Source organism: Typopeltis vanoorti, chromosome 24 (genome assembly GCF_054136105.1).
Source record: "Typopeltis vanoorti isolate ZY-2024b chromosome 24, IOZ_Tvanoo_1.0, whole genome shotgun sequence".
In the NCBI taxonomy this organism is placed as follows: Eukaryota; Metazoa; Arthropoda; class Arachnida; order Uropygi; family Thelyphonidae; genus Typopeltis; species Typopeltis vanoorti.
The window spans coordinates 84932794-84949493 of record NC_143572.1 but is presented as its reverse complement, the minus strand read 5'-3'; the positions used below and the strand labels follow the sequence as shown (position 1 = coordinate 84949493).

The 16700-nt window shown below is 33.4% G+C and overlaps 1 protein-coding gene across 1 annotated transcript; it reads right to left on the bottom strand.

The window, feature by feature from the left end:
- Positions 1–4022: 4022 nt before the first annotated feature.
- On the bottom strand, positions 4023–15787 carry LOC150093512 (uncharacterized). Its single transcript, XM_090414019.1, has 2 exons — positions 15627–15787; positions 4023–8474 (listed from the first exon to the last, which is right to left on the bottom strand). The coding sequence occupies exon 2, from the start codon at positions 7369–7371 to the stop codon at positions 5812–5814; it is 1560 nt and encodes a 519-aa protein (XP_090270145.1). The 5' UTR covers positions 7372–8474; positions 15627–15787; the 3' UTR covers positions 4023–5811.
- Between the last annotated feature and the right edge of the window lie 913 nt (positions 15788–16700).

Sequence of the window (16700 nt, the reverse complement as noted above, 5' to 3'; positions counted from 1 at the left end):
AGGGCTAGGGGTGAGTCTTTCCTATCTTGCTAAGTCATTTCGTCTGATGCAGCCACTGAAGGAAGCAAGCTAGCCTCAATAGGTGCCGGTCCCAAGCCCGGATAAATGCAAGGGTTGATGTCAGGAAGGGCATCCGGTCGTAAAACTTCAGTGCCAACTCAAACTATGATTATGAGTCTGGCAGAAGATCAATATCGTCTGCAAAACGTAAGTTGTTTATTCGTAGACTGCAAATACTATTCAATTGTCATATTAATGAAGAGCTTCATCTTTGATATATTCCATTAAACAATTAAAAGAAGAGGAGACAAGACGCATCCCTGTCTTATCCCCTTTCTGCCTGGAACGGTTCACTGCAGTAATTTTTAATTTCAATTCTTATATCAGATGAGGAATAAAGAGCTTTATTAATCTTAATGATTTTTTGTCTATACCAGGGATCACCAAACTTCTTGGACTGTCGACCCCGCCAAGAGTTTCTTGACTTTTTATCGACCCCTCTATTTTACCATTACGTAATTATAATAATAATACAAGCAAAAAAGACGCTGATGTGAGTTCTTAGATTGTTTATTTTATAGTTACAGTGTTTATTGTATGTATAATATAGCATATGTTATTATATTGGCTTAACGTCAAAGGCATACGTTTTTGTTTTTGACGTCCTTCTTAACATTACATAATTGATAGGAGGGATAAATAATATATAAAATTTAATTTAGATAACAAAATAATAATACAATCTTCCTATAGGTATATATAGGATGTAAAAAACTACCAGCCCTGCTCAACTCTTCAACATAGAGAAATTTAGTTCGTGAATGAATTACGATTGGTTTATAATATGTATGTTGATGAATTTTAGAACATTAACGCTCACTTGTATGTCGATGTGCAAAAATGAGAACTGGGATCGAATACGTGTAAGTAAATAAGCAACCACTCAGGTGTTGCAATCTCGCTCCTGCCGCGCCGGAACCACCGACATTCATTTATTGGTAAATACGTCATTTTGGGCTACATGATTGGCCTCCGTAACTATTTTCATGACCTTGCTCCATCTTACAGGTCCTATTCATGTCACTGTTCCCAGGATTCACTCTTAATTGCATTGTCATTCAGGATGGAGGTAATCCAAGTTAACCGAATTAAATATTACAAGTACAATGATGTCTTATATTTTTCTATCGACCCCTAACAGGGTTATATCGATACATGGTCTATATCATATAATGTTCTAAAATTTTTCATAATGCCTCTTGCCATATTGATTCAAAGTTTTCTGAAGGTCTAAAAAGCTGTGACAGATTATTTTGTTATGGTCTCTGTATATTTTACCTACTATGTGTAAGGTAAAAATATGGTCGATTGTATTCTGGACATTCGGACCTGCTTGTTCTGATAGTCTGTTTTCTATTTTCTTTTCGATTCTTCACAATATTTTTAACAATATTTTGCTTGCATGGCTAATGTCTTATTGTCTTACAGTTGCTGTTTCCCTTTTTAGAAAAAGTTCCATACATCCTGAAATAAATTTAGCAATGTGTCTATGATGATGTTACCTCCTACCCATATCAGTTCTATTGTAACACCGTCAACAAATGGCGATTTTTCTGTTTTTGAGGAGCTGCTGCAATGACTTCTTTTAATATCGGGTATTCTCCTTCCTCCGAAACTGGCAAAATTCCGTCCAAAATATCAGTCGGTTGGGGATCCTTTCAAAAAAGCTTGGTTGTGTAACATTTCCATCTAGCAACTATTTTCTGGTTATCCATGATAAGCGTTCCATCTTCTATACTACAATTAATTGCAGTAAAAGCTTTGGGTAATTCATTGATAATTTGAAAAGCACTTTTAGCATTATTTTATTTAGGTCCTCTATGTTTTTGCATTCATCTAATATCTGTAGTTTTCTAGCAGGTTTGATTTCTTTTTTTAATAATCTTGGTATTTATACTGATCTATTGTTACCACTCTTAATATATTTTAAATTTCTCCTTTCATCACAAAGGTCACAAATATTTTTGGTTATCCATGGTTTATTGACTTTTTTGTATTCAAGCATTTCTTCAGCTGTAGTTATCTTTTGTGAGAAGAATTTCGTTTTGATTCGATATTATTCTATATTTTGATGCTTGTGTCAAAATTTATTTTGTGTTGAAATAATGTATTTATTTGGGTGTCTTTTAATTTTTCTATATTCTATTATACCTTTTACGAGTTGACTTTGTAGGTAATATATCCCTCATTTTCATATTCATATTTGTGATGACCATATTGTGGTCGTTGCCATTGTCAGCTCCAGGAAATGATCTGGTTCGTGTGAGTTTGATGGAGTTTTTGAATTTTGTGCTTACAGGGATTAAGTCGATTGGGTTGTGTCTTTTACCATCAGGGGAGGTCCATGTCTAACTTCTGGAAGGTTTATGGGAAAACAGTGTTAGTAATGGTGAGTTCATTTTTTAGGCAAAATTGATCAATTCTAAACCTCTTCCTTTCTCTCCCCATATCCATAGGGTCAGACAAATGAGAGAAAATCTTTACCGATGTATGTTCCAATTTCGTTATTCCAATCGTCATGTACAATCAAAAGGTCTTTCAATTCGCTCAGGTAATTGTTGCATTGACCATAAAATTCTTCTACTTTGGAATCTTTGTGGCCTGTGGTTGGGACATAGACCTACATGATGGTGATATTGAGAGGTTTCCCTCTTAGTTGGAATATAGCAATTCTGCTATTGATAGGATTAAATTACATGACAGAATATCATGATGTTTTGTGTATCAAAAACCCAACACCTTCTTTTCCAATGCAATCATCCAGAGTAAAGTGTAATCTCTCATCCGTCGTTGGCTCTTGTTTTGGGCCATCGAATTTCAAAAAATCTCATAACAGTCCATGCATATCCTTTTAGTTTGTGCTGTAGTAGTTTGAATTGACCTGATTGTAACAGAGTCCTAATATTCAAGGTTCTGGTCTTTAAATGGCTGCAGAGTCTGAATGTGGATCCAGCTTTTAATATATTTTTTTTTGTTAGTGATAGTGGGAGTGCCAGTCGCTAATTTCTCATTTCCATCCCTGGAGCAGCTGCCAAATAGCCGGCATGGTATGCTGTGTTAAATCCTTCACCATGAATGTCTAATGGGCACTAAATTAAGGCAGATACACCCATTCCCTGGTCTTCACCTGCTAGCATTTATCTGGGCATAGTAGGATGGCCTTCATGCCTTCGATAGCCCTATCAGGAATAATAATACTCCCGACGTGTTTTGCCCATCCCACCAAGGGCATTTTCATTTAGTTTCCATAATACCAGCTCTATTATTTTATAATGTAGTGATCAGAATATGCTAATAAATGAAATATTTCCTGAAATTTTAATAATTGACTCTAAAACACTTGGCAATTACAGTCGACTGTAAATGTTTCCAAAATAGAAATCAGTATGAAATTTTTAAAACGTTCTCTTGAATCTCATCAGATCCTTTTTTCTGATGTAAGTTTTTAATAATGGTCAACACTTCTTCCAATGGTCTACTGCGCACTTCTAGAAATAAGTTGGATCATGTACAAAATCTTATGGGTATGGTGTCATCTCAAATGAAACTAAACAATGGGGGAGAAATATTTGTATACCAATACAGCATCATGAGAGAAATGAATGAGAAACAAAATTTGAATTTAAAGTGATTATAAATGGGATTAGAAATTAGGTAATTAGCTATCATAATTATAAGAGAATACTCTGCTGGGTACATTTAGGTGAAGTTTCCTCAAGGAAGTTGTCAGTTAAATTTCGATGAACAAAAAGACGAGGAGAGAAGAATAAGACTTAACTTGAAGTAGAGAAACAAATGTGTGCATTATAGCTTGATCCGATTTGCTTTTTTAGAATTCAATTTCAGTTATATCCCCGGAGTCACATCCAAAAACTATTTATGTTTTTAAAAAAATTTTATACATTAAAATGAGTATTTGTTAAAAGCAATTATGTTATTAAAATATTCTCACAACTTTACAACAAAAAGAACTGCATTTTATTAAATTTCAGAAATTGAACCATCTCAGCAGACATTGCTTAGCAATTACAACTTGTAATTTACATTTCACACAATAAATTATCTGCAAAGCAGATGAATACAATTCTCATTTCACACTAAATTAAAAAAAACGTGGAACGCGTGAAACTTAAAATAAAATATTAAAAAAACAATACAACTAATGAACTTAAAATTTTTTCATTCAAAAAGTCACTGAAATCGCCCTCTTTGGTATTTACGATGAAAAAATCTGAAAGGAATATATCGAAGTTGCGCATACTAGCTGCTGTTGTTTCTCCAGCTGTCATTACTTTCTTGTTCTTTCCTACTCTGACGGTTTTGAAAAGGGACGAGGGTAGTATGGCTACAACTAAAAATATTTTGGTGGAAATTTGTCATGGTTACTAGTTATTAGCATGTACAAAATTCACCTGAGTGCTCACAGAAAAACAAAAAAAAAAATAATCAGTGATCTGAAATTTTTTCATTTTCCTAGTGCCTTATACGAAAAAACTAAGCTCTTCAAACACTTCTTAGAAACAGCTTTTTGTTCTCTTTCATTGTCAAGTGCGAAGCCATTGATTTAATTTAAACATGCGAGGAACTGATCGAATACCATAAAAAAAATAAATAAAAATAAAAAAATCGCAGGTAATCTATCAGAAAAACACTGTATCTATTCCTTCAAGAGAATTTTATTTCTAAATTAGCAACAAAAATTAAGGAAAAAAATATTGAGCCATTCAAGAGACTGGAAAATCCCTGCTTGGTGTCAGCAAGTTCATGATACTGCAACTTTCTTCAACGCATAGCACTAAACAATGTCTACAAGAGTTCAATTTTTGCGATATTAAAACCCACTCCTTCGCACTATTTTTATAAATTTACGATTAATTTCCCTTCAGTCCACGTAATGATACTTTTAAAACTCAAGTGACACCTGGAAATGCAGTGCTACTCACATGGATTAATTATTTTCGAAAAAAAATAAACCTCTTCAAGAATACTTTTATGTTGTGCTTAAAAAGGCGACTTAGATAAATGCAATAATAAAATTATTCATATCGAGGCAAAATGTTCACCCATAACTCATTAGCTGTGTTGAATTCTTCAAAGGGTCCAGAAAGGTTCCTTCCGCGAAAATGTTTTCCCGCACGTTCTGTAAGCGAAAGGGTTCTCAACAGTATGTATTCATAGAAGTCTTTTGAGACTCGAACTCTCAGAAAATCTCGTTTTAAATTTCATACGAGAAAGATTTCGCTCTGGTGTGAAAATTTTCGTGTCATTTCAAATGAGACGACTCGAGAAATGTTTTGTGTATGATTTTGTTTGTGAAGGAGTAATCTCTTCTGTGCATATTCATGTAATTTTTAAGTCAGCCTTATTCATAAAACTGTTTCCCACATTTTACAAGGAAAAAAAATTCTTTAGTCACATGGTAGCGTTTTTGGTACTATTTAAGGGACTATGTAGCCGAAAATCTAGAGCTACGCACAGTACAAGTAAAAGGTTTCTTTTAGTATGCACTCGTAGATGTCTTTCCAGACTCGAACTGTCTGAACCTCTTTACAAATTTCGAATGGAAACGGTTACTCTCTGCAGAGAACTCTTTCGTGTCTTTTCAGGTTAAACGAGTCGAGGAATTTTTCATGAAAAATTTCGCATGCAAAGATGCAATCTGTGGTGTGAATTTTATCAGTTTTTTTTTTTTTAAATAGAATGATCCAAAAATTCTTTGAACATATTTTACAGGTAAAAACATTTCACCAATCAGATGGTAGGGTTTTTGGTGCTTTGGGATTCTATAACTGAAAACCTAGAGCTACGCATGGGAGAAGTAAAATGATTCTCACCAGTATGCACTCTTAGATGACTTTTCAGATTCGAACTGAATGAAAACTTCTTGTTGCAAATTTCGCACCGAAAAGGTTTCTCACCACTATGCACTCTTAGATGATTTTTCAGATTCGAACTGACTGAAAACATCTTGTTGCAAATTTCGCACCGAAAAGGTTTCTCACCAGTATGCACTCTTAGATGATTTTTCAGATTCGAACTGACTGAAAACATCTTGTTGCAAATTTCACAAAGATAAGGTTTCTCGCCGGTATGCAATCTTCGATGACTTTTGAGATTCGAACTGCACGAAAATTTCTTGTTGCAAATTTCGCATAGAAAAGGTTTCTCAGCAGTATGTACTCTGAGATGATTTTTCAGATTCGAACTGACTGAAAACATCTTGTTGCAAATTTCACAAAGAAAAGGTTTCTCGCCAGTATGCAATCTTAGATGACTTTTCAGACTAGAACTGTCTGAAAACATCTTGTTGCAAATTTTGCATTGAAAAGGTTTCTCACCAGTATGAATTCCTAGATGATTTTTCAGACTCCAACTAAATGAAAACTTCTGGTTGCAAATTTCGCAGAGGAAACGTTTCTCACCAGTATGCACTCTTAGATGATTTTTCAGATTCGAACTGAATGAAAACATCTTGTTGCAAATTTCACAAAGAAAAGGTTTCTCGCCGGTATGCAATCTTCGATGACTTTTGAGATTCGAACTGCACGAAAATTTCTTGTTGCAAATTTCGCATGGAAAAGGTTTCTCACCAGTATGCACTCTTAGATGACATTTCAGTCTTGAACTATAAGAAAAGTTCTTGTTGCAAATTTTGCATAGAAAAGGTTTCTCACCAGTATGAACTCTTAGATGACTTTTCAGACTCCAACTGACTGAAAACATCTTGTTACAAATTTCGCAAAGAAAAGGTTTTTCACCAGTATGCAATCTTTGATGACTTTTCAGTCTTGAACTACAGGAAAAGTTCTTGTAGCAAATTTTGCATAGAAAAAGTTTCCCACCAGTATGAACTCTTAGATGACTTTTCAGACTCCAACTGACTGAAAATTTCTTGTTGCAAATTTCGCACAGAAAAGGTTTCTCACCAGTATGAACTCTTAGATGACTTTTCAGACTCCAACTGAATGAAAATTTCTTGTTGCAAATTTCGCACAGAAAAGGTTTCTCACCAGTATGAACTCTTAGATGACTTTTCAGACTCCAACTGAATGAAAATTTCTTGTTGCAAATTTCGCACAGAAAAGGTTTCTCACCAGTATGAATTCTTAGATGACTTTTCAGACTCCAACTGAATGAAAATTTCTTGTTGCAAATTTCGCATAGAAAAGGTTTCTCACCAGTATGCACTCTTAGATGATTTTTCAGATTCGAACTGAATGAAAACCTCTTGCTGCAAATTTCGCAAAGAAAAGGTTTCTCATTAGCATGCAATCTTTGATGACGTTTCAGACTAGAACTGGCTGAAAACATCTTGTTGCAAACTTCACAAAGTAAAGTTTTCTCACCAGTCTGCAATCTTAGACGACTTTTCAGACTCGAACTGCATGAAAACTAGAAAAGGTTTCTCACCAGTATGCACTCTTAGATGACTTCAAATTGAACTGCAGGAAAATTTCTAGTTTCAAATTTCGAATGTTAAAAGTTTCTCAGCAGTATGCACTCTTTGATGACTTTTCAGTCTCGAACTGTCTAAAAACGTGTTGTTGTAAATTTCGCATGGAAAATATTTCTCAACGATGTTATCTCGTAGATAACTCTTCAGAAGCACAAGTTTGTGTATCTTCAAATAATATCAACTGGAAAACCGTCTGTCGCATTTCACATTCCAACAGATTTTCATTGCAGTTCACTGTAGCCTTCTGCCTCTTCAGGTGTGTAAATGAGGAAAAGGTCTTGCTGTAATTTTCACATGAAAATAGCTTCTCGAACGAGTGTTTTCAGATGGTCTCGAAGATTTCCTGAATCAGAGAAATTTTTCTGACGTGTTATATAGAAGGAATATTTTCCCTTCTTCCACATGCATTTTCTATAGCCTTTTTATGCTGACACGACGATGAAAGTTTTTCCCACATTTTTAGCACGGCTCTTTACCTCTGAAGTCTATTATTGCTGGATTGCTCTGATTTGTCTCATGTCTTTTAAGTTGATATGATAACTTCAAGGATTTGTGGAATACTTTGCACAGTTTTTTTTTTACCCGACTAATTATTGTGCATTTTCTGATGTCAATTCATACTACTACTGTGATATACAAACTGCGTCTTGGATGATGCAGATACGAAATACTTTTCCAGATTTTCTTCTCAATTAAGATATTTCAATGGGAAATGCAACTAGGCCGTTTTTGCAGGAGGAGATTTATTCTTTTTTTTTTTTTTGAATTTGGGTAGTCAATTCCATTCTCATTTGATGCTTTTCCATTATGCCACTAGAAGAGCAACCTGTTCAGAAATATTTCATTTTTATTTTGCAAATCTAGCATGAAATGTTTACTACAACTTAACAGTCTTCACACAATACGACATATCACCTTAGTAGGCAAAATGTCTCATTTCAGTAACCCTATTCACAATCTGTAAAGAGAAATAATGTAATTAATGTTAAATTCTCAACATATCTAATATTTAATATTTAAAATTTTATCTAATTTTAAGTTTTAAGAGTGATAATTCAAGAGAATTATCACTCTTAAAACGATGAGTGTTAACAAACATGATTTGATTTGCCAAACACATCATCACAAAATAATAAGCTAAGCAGAGAGACATGGGGTGATATTATATTCTGAAGTTGAATAATGAGCAATAACTCTGAGGATGAAGATAGATATGAACGTATTTATTGCACACTTCGAAACTGTGAAATAATGGTGAAGGTTTAAAAATTGCTTTTCAATCCGAGAGTGAATTTCTTAAAAATACCATTTTATTCAGTTGGTTGTGTGTCAATTATTATTAGACAAACAACTGTGATTTACAGCTGTAGGTAGCATGAACAGCCATACTTCTGTTGATATTATTCTTTGTTCTTATTTCTTTGGATTTCCTTCTTTACATTATTCTAAGTGATAATCCCTGTGGAAATGGAAAGATTCCTCCTCCAGATCACCCTATTTCTGGCTTTCCTTTTCCGACTAATACTTCCTCAAAGGTGTATTTTGGCTGTGCTCTTCTTTTCTCAGGTTTCTCTCCTTCGAACACGTCTATAATCCATTCATTGTCTCCTCATGTGTGTCACAAGATGACTCTCTTTAATACTCGACTGTTTTATTTCTTGAAAATTTATTCGTAAGTTTTCTTTTCTCCATGTCTTTACTAATCTTACTAGTATTAAATGATTTTTTCATCAATACTTATTTTGCCATAGAAATTTTTCTTTGTATTTTCAGTGTACATCTTCGGTCATCTTGGTTAATTCCTCCAAGATATGAGTGATGTTACTTGGTCATTATTTTTACCTGTAATCAAAATTATTTTACATTCTTTTTTATTTATTTATTTTTGACACTGTTACCATTATTTTAGTTTTTGTATTATTTTGTAGAGTTAATGATCAGATGAAACCTCATCTACTTTCTTTAACGACTATTTTAAATCATGTTGATTCTCAGCTAATGCAGCTACAGCTTACCTAGAAATCGAATACTTACTAGTCCTAATATATCAAGCGGGAATCTGGGAAGACGAAATCCTGCAGACGCAACACAACGAGTCTTACAATTTCAGAAGGTATTTCATCTGTTGCATATCTGTGTTGCAGATAGGAAATTCATTGATCTCTCTTTAAATTTCTTCATGTGCTTCTCTGGTTAATTATTTCTTGTTCAGTAAGTTCACTATTCATGTTTATTTCACTGTATAAGTCTTCAAGATATCCTTCTTTCTACTATATCAATGTTACCAGTAACTTTCGTCTTTTTTTTTTTTTTTTTTTATCTCGTCCTTCTTTACTTTTTTTGTTTCAGGATGGACTGGAGGTGTGAGCAGCAATTATTCCATATTGCTTATCACCATTTTTTCTCATTTTAGTTTATATTTAACTTTTTATATTACTTTGTACAATTCTCCTTTGCTCTTTTTTTGAAGCTTTCTTTAATTTTGCTTCGTAGTCTTCGATAGTGTTCCTTGCTTTTCACAATTTTCTTTTACTTGCCTTTTTTGACGTTCTTCTGTTAACTGAAGTAACTTATTTGTAGTAATAAAAGAAGTTCACGGTGGTAATTTTTTAAATCTTAAAACTTTTTTGTGCTGATCTTTTATTTATTTCTATAGGTTTTGACCTGCAAAAGAAAACTAAATATAATTTATTACTTAATTATATTTCGCTCATTATGTCAAAAACTTCGTTGAGGGAGAAGACAGAAAAACTGATAAAAACATTTAAATTCTCAATACAAGAATGATTTATACATCATGTGTATAATATCTCATGTGTGTGTTGCAGCTATCCAGTAGAAGGAAACAGTAATAGAGTTCAGTGGCATAGGAATAGATACATAATTAATTAAGAAATAATTACATAAAACATTAAACATTACAACCAATTAACAGAAATCACTTCTCGCAACTTAGAAACAGGTATACAGTCTTTCCAAATAATATTAGGAATGTGACATAGAGCTCCACTTGAATAAAAAAATAGACAATCAAATTTCAAACTTACTGTAATGTAGCATCTTTTTACAGTTCCAGTGAACTCTATCTAGTGTCGATTGCATGAGAAGCAAGGCCTCAACGTTAAAAATCCAAACATCTTATATAAGCATGATGGTCTCTGATTCTAATAGTATCAAAACAGCCAATCTCTCCACAGCAGCAAATATGACAAGAAGAGGGTGTTTCATAAACACCAGGCAAAGATAAAGGTGATAATATATCTTTGATAGGTTGAACAAAAACTACAACTTCCTGTCTAGTTGTTTGATGGTGATGCACAAATTATATCTGTGAAATTTCCTTTCTGTTTGTTCAGATGATCCTTTAAGGAAGGGAAGTAGGATCCCTTTAACATTAGATTGTAATCTGGAAAGGGGTTGATAACTATTAAATAATTTCTCTATCAAGGGCTCACTGTATCTATTAAGTAATAGTGCTTTCCCCTAGTGGATAGATGCGAACGACAACGTGATATTATACACACGTTGCATGACTCGTACTTGAATTCAGAATTTAATTGTTACCAACTTTTCTGTCTTCTCCCTAAAAGAAAAAAAATGTACATAGAAATATTCAATATATGTCTCTTAACCAATTTGCAAATTAATTTTATTTATTTCCTTGTTTACATTGTCTTGCTCACTGTTATTTGCATGCAATCTCTTTTTTAAATTCTTTTTTTATATGTGGGTTGCAGAATTTCAATATTCTATTTTGTTCTCTGCTTATTCAATGTATTTTCTCATTTTCTTTATATCTTGCAATAATAACGAATGTTTAGTCACTCTCAATTTCAGCTCCTGGGTAACTACAGTATGATTTCAGTTGGTTTTTGTATCAATTCTTGGCTAGTATGTAATTAATCTGTTTTCGTGGAACATCTCTTGGGGATTTCCATGCATAGCGTCTTTGTTTCTGTATTTCAAAAAGCGTATTGCCAACTAAAAGGTCATATTATTTATAGAAATAGAAATGTAGAAGTCGTTTTCCTCTTGCATTCTTCCAAATGTTTCTTTTATTTCACATTCAGTGTCTTCTCCAACAAATAATAATAATAGAAAAAACAATAATAGACAAAGAAATAGTCAACGACAAAATAACAAAAATCAACTGGAAACATATGGCGTTACCAGATTCAATACATACCTTATACAACAACATTAAATTTTCATCGTATCAAATATATAAGAAAGCTGAAAGAAAGGCAGAATTCGTTTAAAGAACAAGCCAAAACTTGGAGAACAAAAAACATAATCCTAGACACAGAAAATACATTCAATGGAAACGATTAAAGCGACATCCAAATAACACAACTTTAAAAACTGAATATAAGATAAGAAGGAATCGCCAAACAACTCAAATAAGAAATGAAAGTACTACAGAGACAAATTGACTGCTGCACAAAACAACATGAAGAACACCTGGCAACCAACATACGAGATGATAGATTGTACTCCCTATTCTACCGCCTCTGAAATCATAAAACACGGCTTTCATGACATAGGCTAAATCTATCCAACAACTGAGAACAGATTTTAAAAGATGTCTTCTATGAAGAAGAAATTAATCCTGCTTAATTAAACAGTATTTTTCACTTCTTATGTCTAGATTTTCAGTCATTTTAAAATCTTTTTAAAAATATGTCTCTCAGCCGAGTAAATCCGTTATGCCACATATATAATGCCTGATGTGTGTATAAAATGAAATTCAGCAGACATACACAGTCATCCCACGACTTACATCCGTGATCCCATAATGGAATAAATAACATTTTCAACTATACTTTTGAACAAGATGCAAGCGAGTGTAAAGTAAACAGGTTTCTAATTAGCAACAATGCATCATGCGCATTCAGCACATCTTCAACGGTTTCTCTTTTGATTTTGTGTTGAAGAAATATATTATTTGTGTATTTATCATTAAATATTTTGTGATATTTTGTGCAACATGTTCCCTACACACCCAATTGAAAAACCTAGTGAAGAATCACAAAAGAGGTAAGAAACTGATCTCGAAACGAAGTTCCAAGTTCAACGATAGTGATGAAGCTACAACAAGGTCCTATCGCTAATTAGAAAACCTACTATCATCACGCATAGAGGACCTGAATCAAAAGCGCATACCTCTTATCACTATGACCATAACCGCTAAGGCACTAAGTCTCTTCAACATGTTGAAGAAGAAAGCAAAATCCGATTACGACTACAAATTCAAATGCTTCTTCCGGTTGATTTATGAGATTAAAGCAGCGATTTGCACTGCATAATGTGAAAATATATGGTGAATCTGCAAGTGCCGATGAGTAGACTGCAAAGTAAACTTCCAGAGACACAGGGGAGTTTTTTTTTTTTTTTTTTTGACACAGAGAAGAAACGAGACTATATTCCACCTCTTCATGTGATTGGACTAGGGTATAAACCTATTATTTTTATGAATATTCCTTTTTCTTTTGCTTTGGATCTCAGGGAAATGATCCTAGAGGAAATCTTTCTTACATCAACTATTGAGTTTAGGAACCATTTTTTAAAATGAATAGTGCTACACCTTCTCTGTGATGGTTATCTTTCCTTCCTAAGTAAAATAAGGTTAAATTTTTTAAGTTGATTTTTTCCTTAATCTAGAGAGTCTCTGCAACTCCAACTATTTCCCATTTGAACAGTTCTAGTTCTCTCTCAATCAGTTTTAATTTACCAGGTTTATGCAATGTTCTGATGTTGATGGTTGAAATATTATAAATGCTGTTTGCATTCCACGTAGCTATATTCTTGCCTACTCTATGTAGACTTCAGTTAGGTGTGTTGGCTTTCCATTACATTGTAGCATTATTTCTGCTTCTATTTGCTGGCCAATTCATCTCTAAAGATTTTAGGCAATTAACGCAGCTTGCTTGCCATTCCTATGCTGCATATCTGTTGGTCTGTGGGACCAACAGTTATGCCAAAAATTATAGAAGGATAAATTTATTAAATACTTTGTCAAAAGTACTAACAAGAATTCTAAATAATAAAATAACAAAGGAAATTAATCTACTAGATTAACAACAGGGATTCAGAGAAGATAGATCATGTACAGATGCAATATTTATAATTCAACAATTGATCGAGAAAACAATAGATAATAATATAAAATTATTTATATGCATTATAGACCTGGAAGAGCATTTCATAGAATATGAATTCAAGATGTAATAGATATATTGCAGAGAAGAAAAGTATCAGAAAACATAACACAAATAAAGAAATATATGATAACAATAGTTGTATAATAAAAACATGGAAAAACAAGTAAAGAAATACAAATTAATAATGGCATTAGACAAGGAGACTCCATAAGTCAAACATTATTCAACATAATAATGGATGGAATAAAACTAAACCTTAAAAAAAAAAAAAATACAGCAGTGATAAAAATAGAATAATAAGAACTATATGTTACGCAGATGATGTAATATTAATTGCAGAAATTTAAATCAAATTAGAAACATTACTACTTGCATTTAATAAAGCAACAAAATTATATAATATGAAGATATCAAAAACCAAAACAAAATGTACGACAATTTCACAAGAACCACAAAGATGTAAATTAGAATTGGAAGGTACTATTATAGAACAAATAACACATTACAAGTATTTAACTATACAACTGAACTGGGAAGGAAGGCCACATCCAGAAGTCAGAGAACAAGTTGAAAAAGCTGCAAGAATATCAGGATGCTTGAAAAAGAATTAATAAAGCAGTAATCAGGCCTATTATGACATATAATGCAGAAACAAGACTAGACACTAAGAAAACAAGCCAAATGTCAAACACAGGTGAAATGAATATATTAAGATAAATAGTAAATAAAACTAGACCAGATAAAATAAAAAATACAGACATAAGAAAACAATATCAAATACAAGCAATGAACAATTTGCTTTCACCCCAAAAAATAAAATGAATTGAACAAGTACAGTGAAGAAAGAATAATAAAGCAAGTCTACATTTGGAAACCAAAGAATAAAAGAAAAACAGAAAACCCTAGAAAAAGTTACCATAAAAGAAGATGAAATCTTAGTTGGAACAGACTTTATTCCGAACGCGTGAAGAATAAGAAAATAACGTAATGAACGCACCTAAATCACTCACGAGCCATCGCGACGTGAATGTGTTATTCGTAGTTTCCTTCAATAACACCTGATTTTTTATTTTTTATTCTTCTTAACTATAACCCTTCCACTCTTCCAACAGTGTCAAAAGGAAGCAATAGTGGAAAACTAGAAAAAGAAACAAAGAAAAGCATATTAGCAAAATTATCACCAACCATCAAGCGGATTGCACTGTTAAAGCTCTTTCTAAGAAATTTTTTCTTGCCGCTTCTACAGTTTGCACCATTTTAAAGTATCAAGAAAAATATCTGAAAGAGTAAAAAATGCGAAATCCATGCCGTCTACATGGCTGCATAATAAAGAAACATGTAGTATAATTCCTGATAAGGAAAATTATCTCCTTGAATCTGCACTCGAGTAGTGACCCGTTATATTCCTCTTCCTCTGACAGAACAGTACGTCACCTAGTCCCTTCAATGCGAAGCTTTCATTTCGGCCCCTTGTTACCGATGCGTCACATCCGGTTGCCATAGGTGACGATTTATCCACTCACGCAGTTATGCGCCCGCTGCGATTTCCAGTCGACTCCCTTGTTAATGAAATGATCGTTTGAAAGAAAGAGTCTGATTTTATAATTGGAATAGTTCAAAATGTGCTGTTGACTCGTAATTTTCTTTGCTTGCGCTGTCATAACTTACAGTTAAGAAAGTGCATGATATGCAAGTTCTGAAATTTAATACGATTCCGTAGCTACACTGCAGTCAGGGCTGAGTGACACATTTGCCTGCGACTGCTGTTCAGCAGACGAATGCGTATGGCTTTAGACAAAGGACTTGACTATTGTGAACTTGGTTGATCGCTAAATTTTCATGTAATACATTGACCAGCTTTCTGTCTTCTGATAATTTTTTGTACTGTCTTTCACTCAGTTTTGCGTGATCAGTAAAAATGATATTTGTTACAATTAGAGTTTACTAACCTTATAAAGTCTTGTTCTCATCGGCTAGTTCCTCGCATACTTTGCGGCGTATCGCTATTTCCTAAAATTAGCACCCGCCACGTACGTAGGTCGGAAAGTTAGGGCAATTCTCCGGTTGTAGATCTTTTTCATTGACTGCTTGGATACTATAAAAGGCACAAAATTATTAGTTATATCACCTTGTATATGACAAATCAATATTTACTTAATAATTCGTAATTAAGCACCTTTAGAATAAGTGAATTGGGAGGATACGTAATGATACTTCACCACCTAATTCCACTGCGCTGGAATTTTCTGCAACAAATGACATCGAATTGTTTCTCCAATACGTGTCACGCATAGCTACACCTGTCGGATTTAATTCAATCGGTTGAAGAACAGTAATATAATATAAAATTACCTTGTTGATATTCAAGGATTTATAATGTGGCATAGTATGTTAGTTCTGGTAAATGCAAAAGTGACGCCCTTGGGGCAAAAAAAAACCTGTGCAATGAGTAGTTTGCCTATGGGGATCTAGTATGAAAAGTTCAGTTTTGATTTCCATGACAGCAAGTGGACATCGCATCAACGTTTATACTGATATTTAGGCCATCGATATTTGGTGAAGATAATGTGGAAAGATTTTTTTTTTTTTTTGTAAGAATTAGTGTTGGGTTATTTGCTTGGAATTTTAATGTTATTTTTGTTTTGCTTTTATGGGTTTTTGAAATATTTTTGTGGAAGAATTTTTGAGATCTGCAGTAAAATTGCATTTCTTTGGGTTGAGGTCCATTACATAGATGTTGTCCAGAATAATGTAATAAACAAGGTGGATGTGATTTCTTACTTGCACATATGTCGAGAATTTCATCCCATGTCGAAAAATACTGTAATCGCAAATTATGTAAAGGTTATTTATGTAAAGAATTTCCATAAACAACTCACAATTGTGTGCCCTTCTTTTCCTGAATTTTGAGGTCTGTTTCGCTATGGTTCGAGTAATGTAGAAAATGATGTCTTGTTTGGCCTCCTACCCATCGGATATGCACTGGTGAATGATGAAGTTTCGGACAATCCAGAAGATTAAAA

What these genes read in the sequence shown, in the direction of transcription:
- LOC150093512 (XM_090414019.1), bottom strand. Translation starts at nt 7,371, where the DNA reads ATGTTTTCAGCCAGTTCTAGTCTGAAACGTCATCAAAGATTGCATGCT.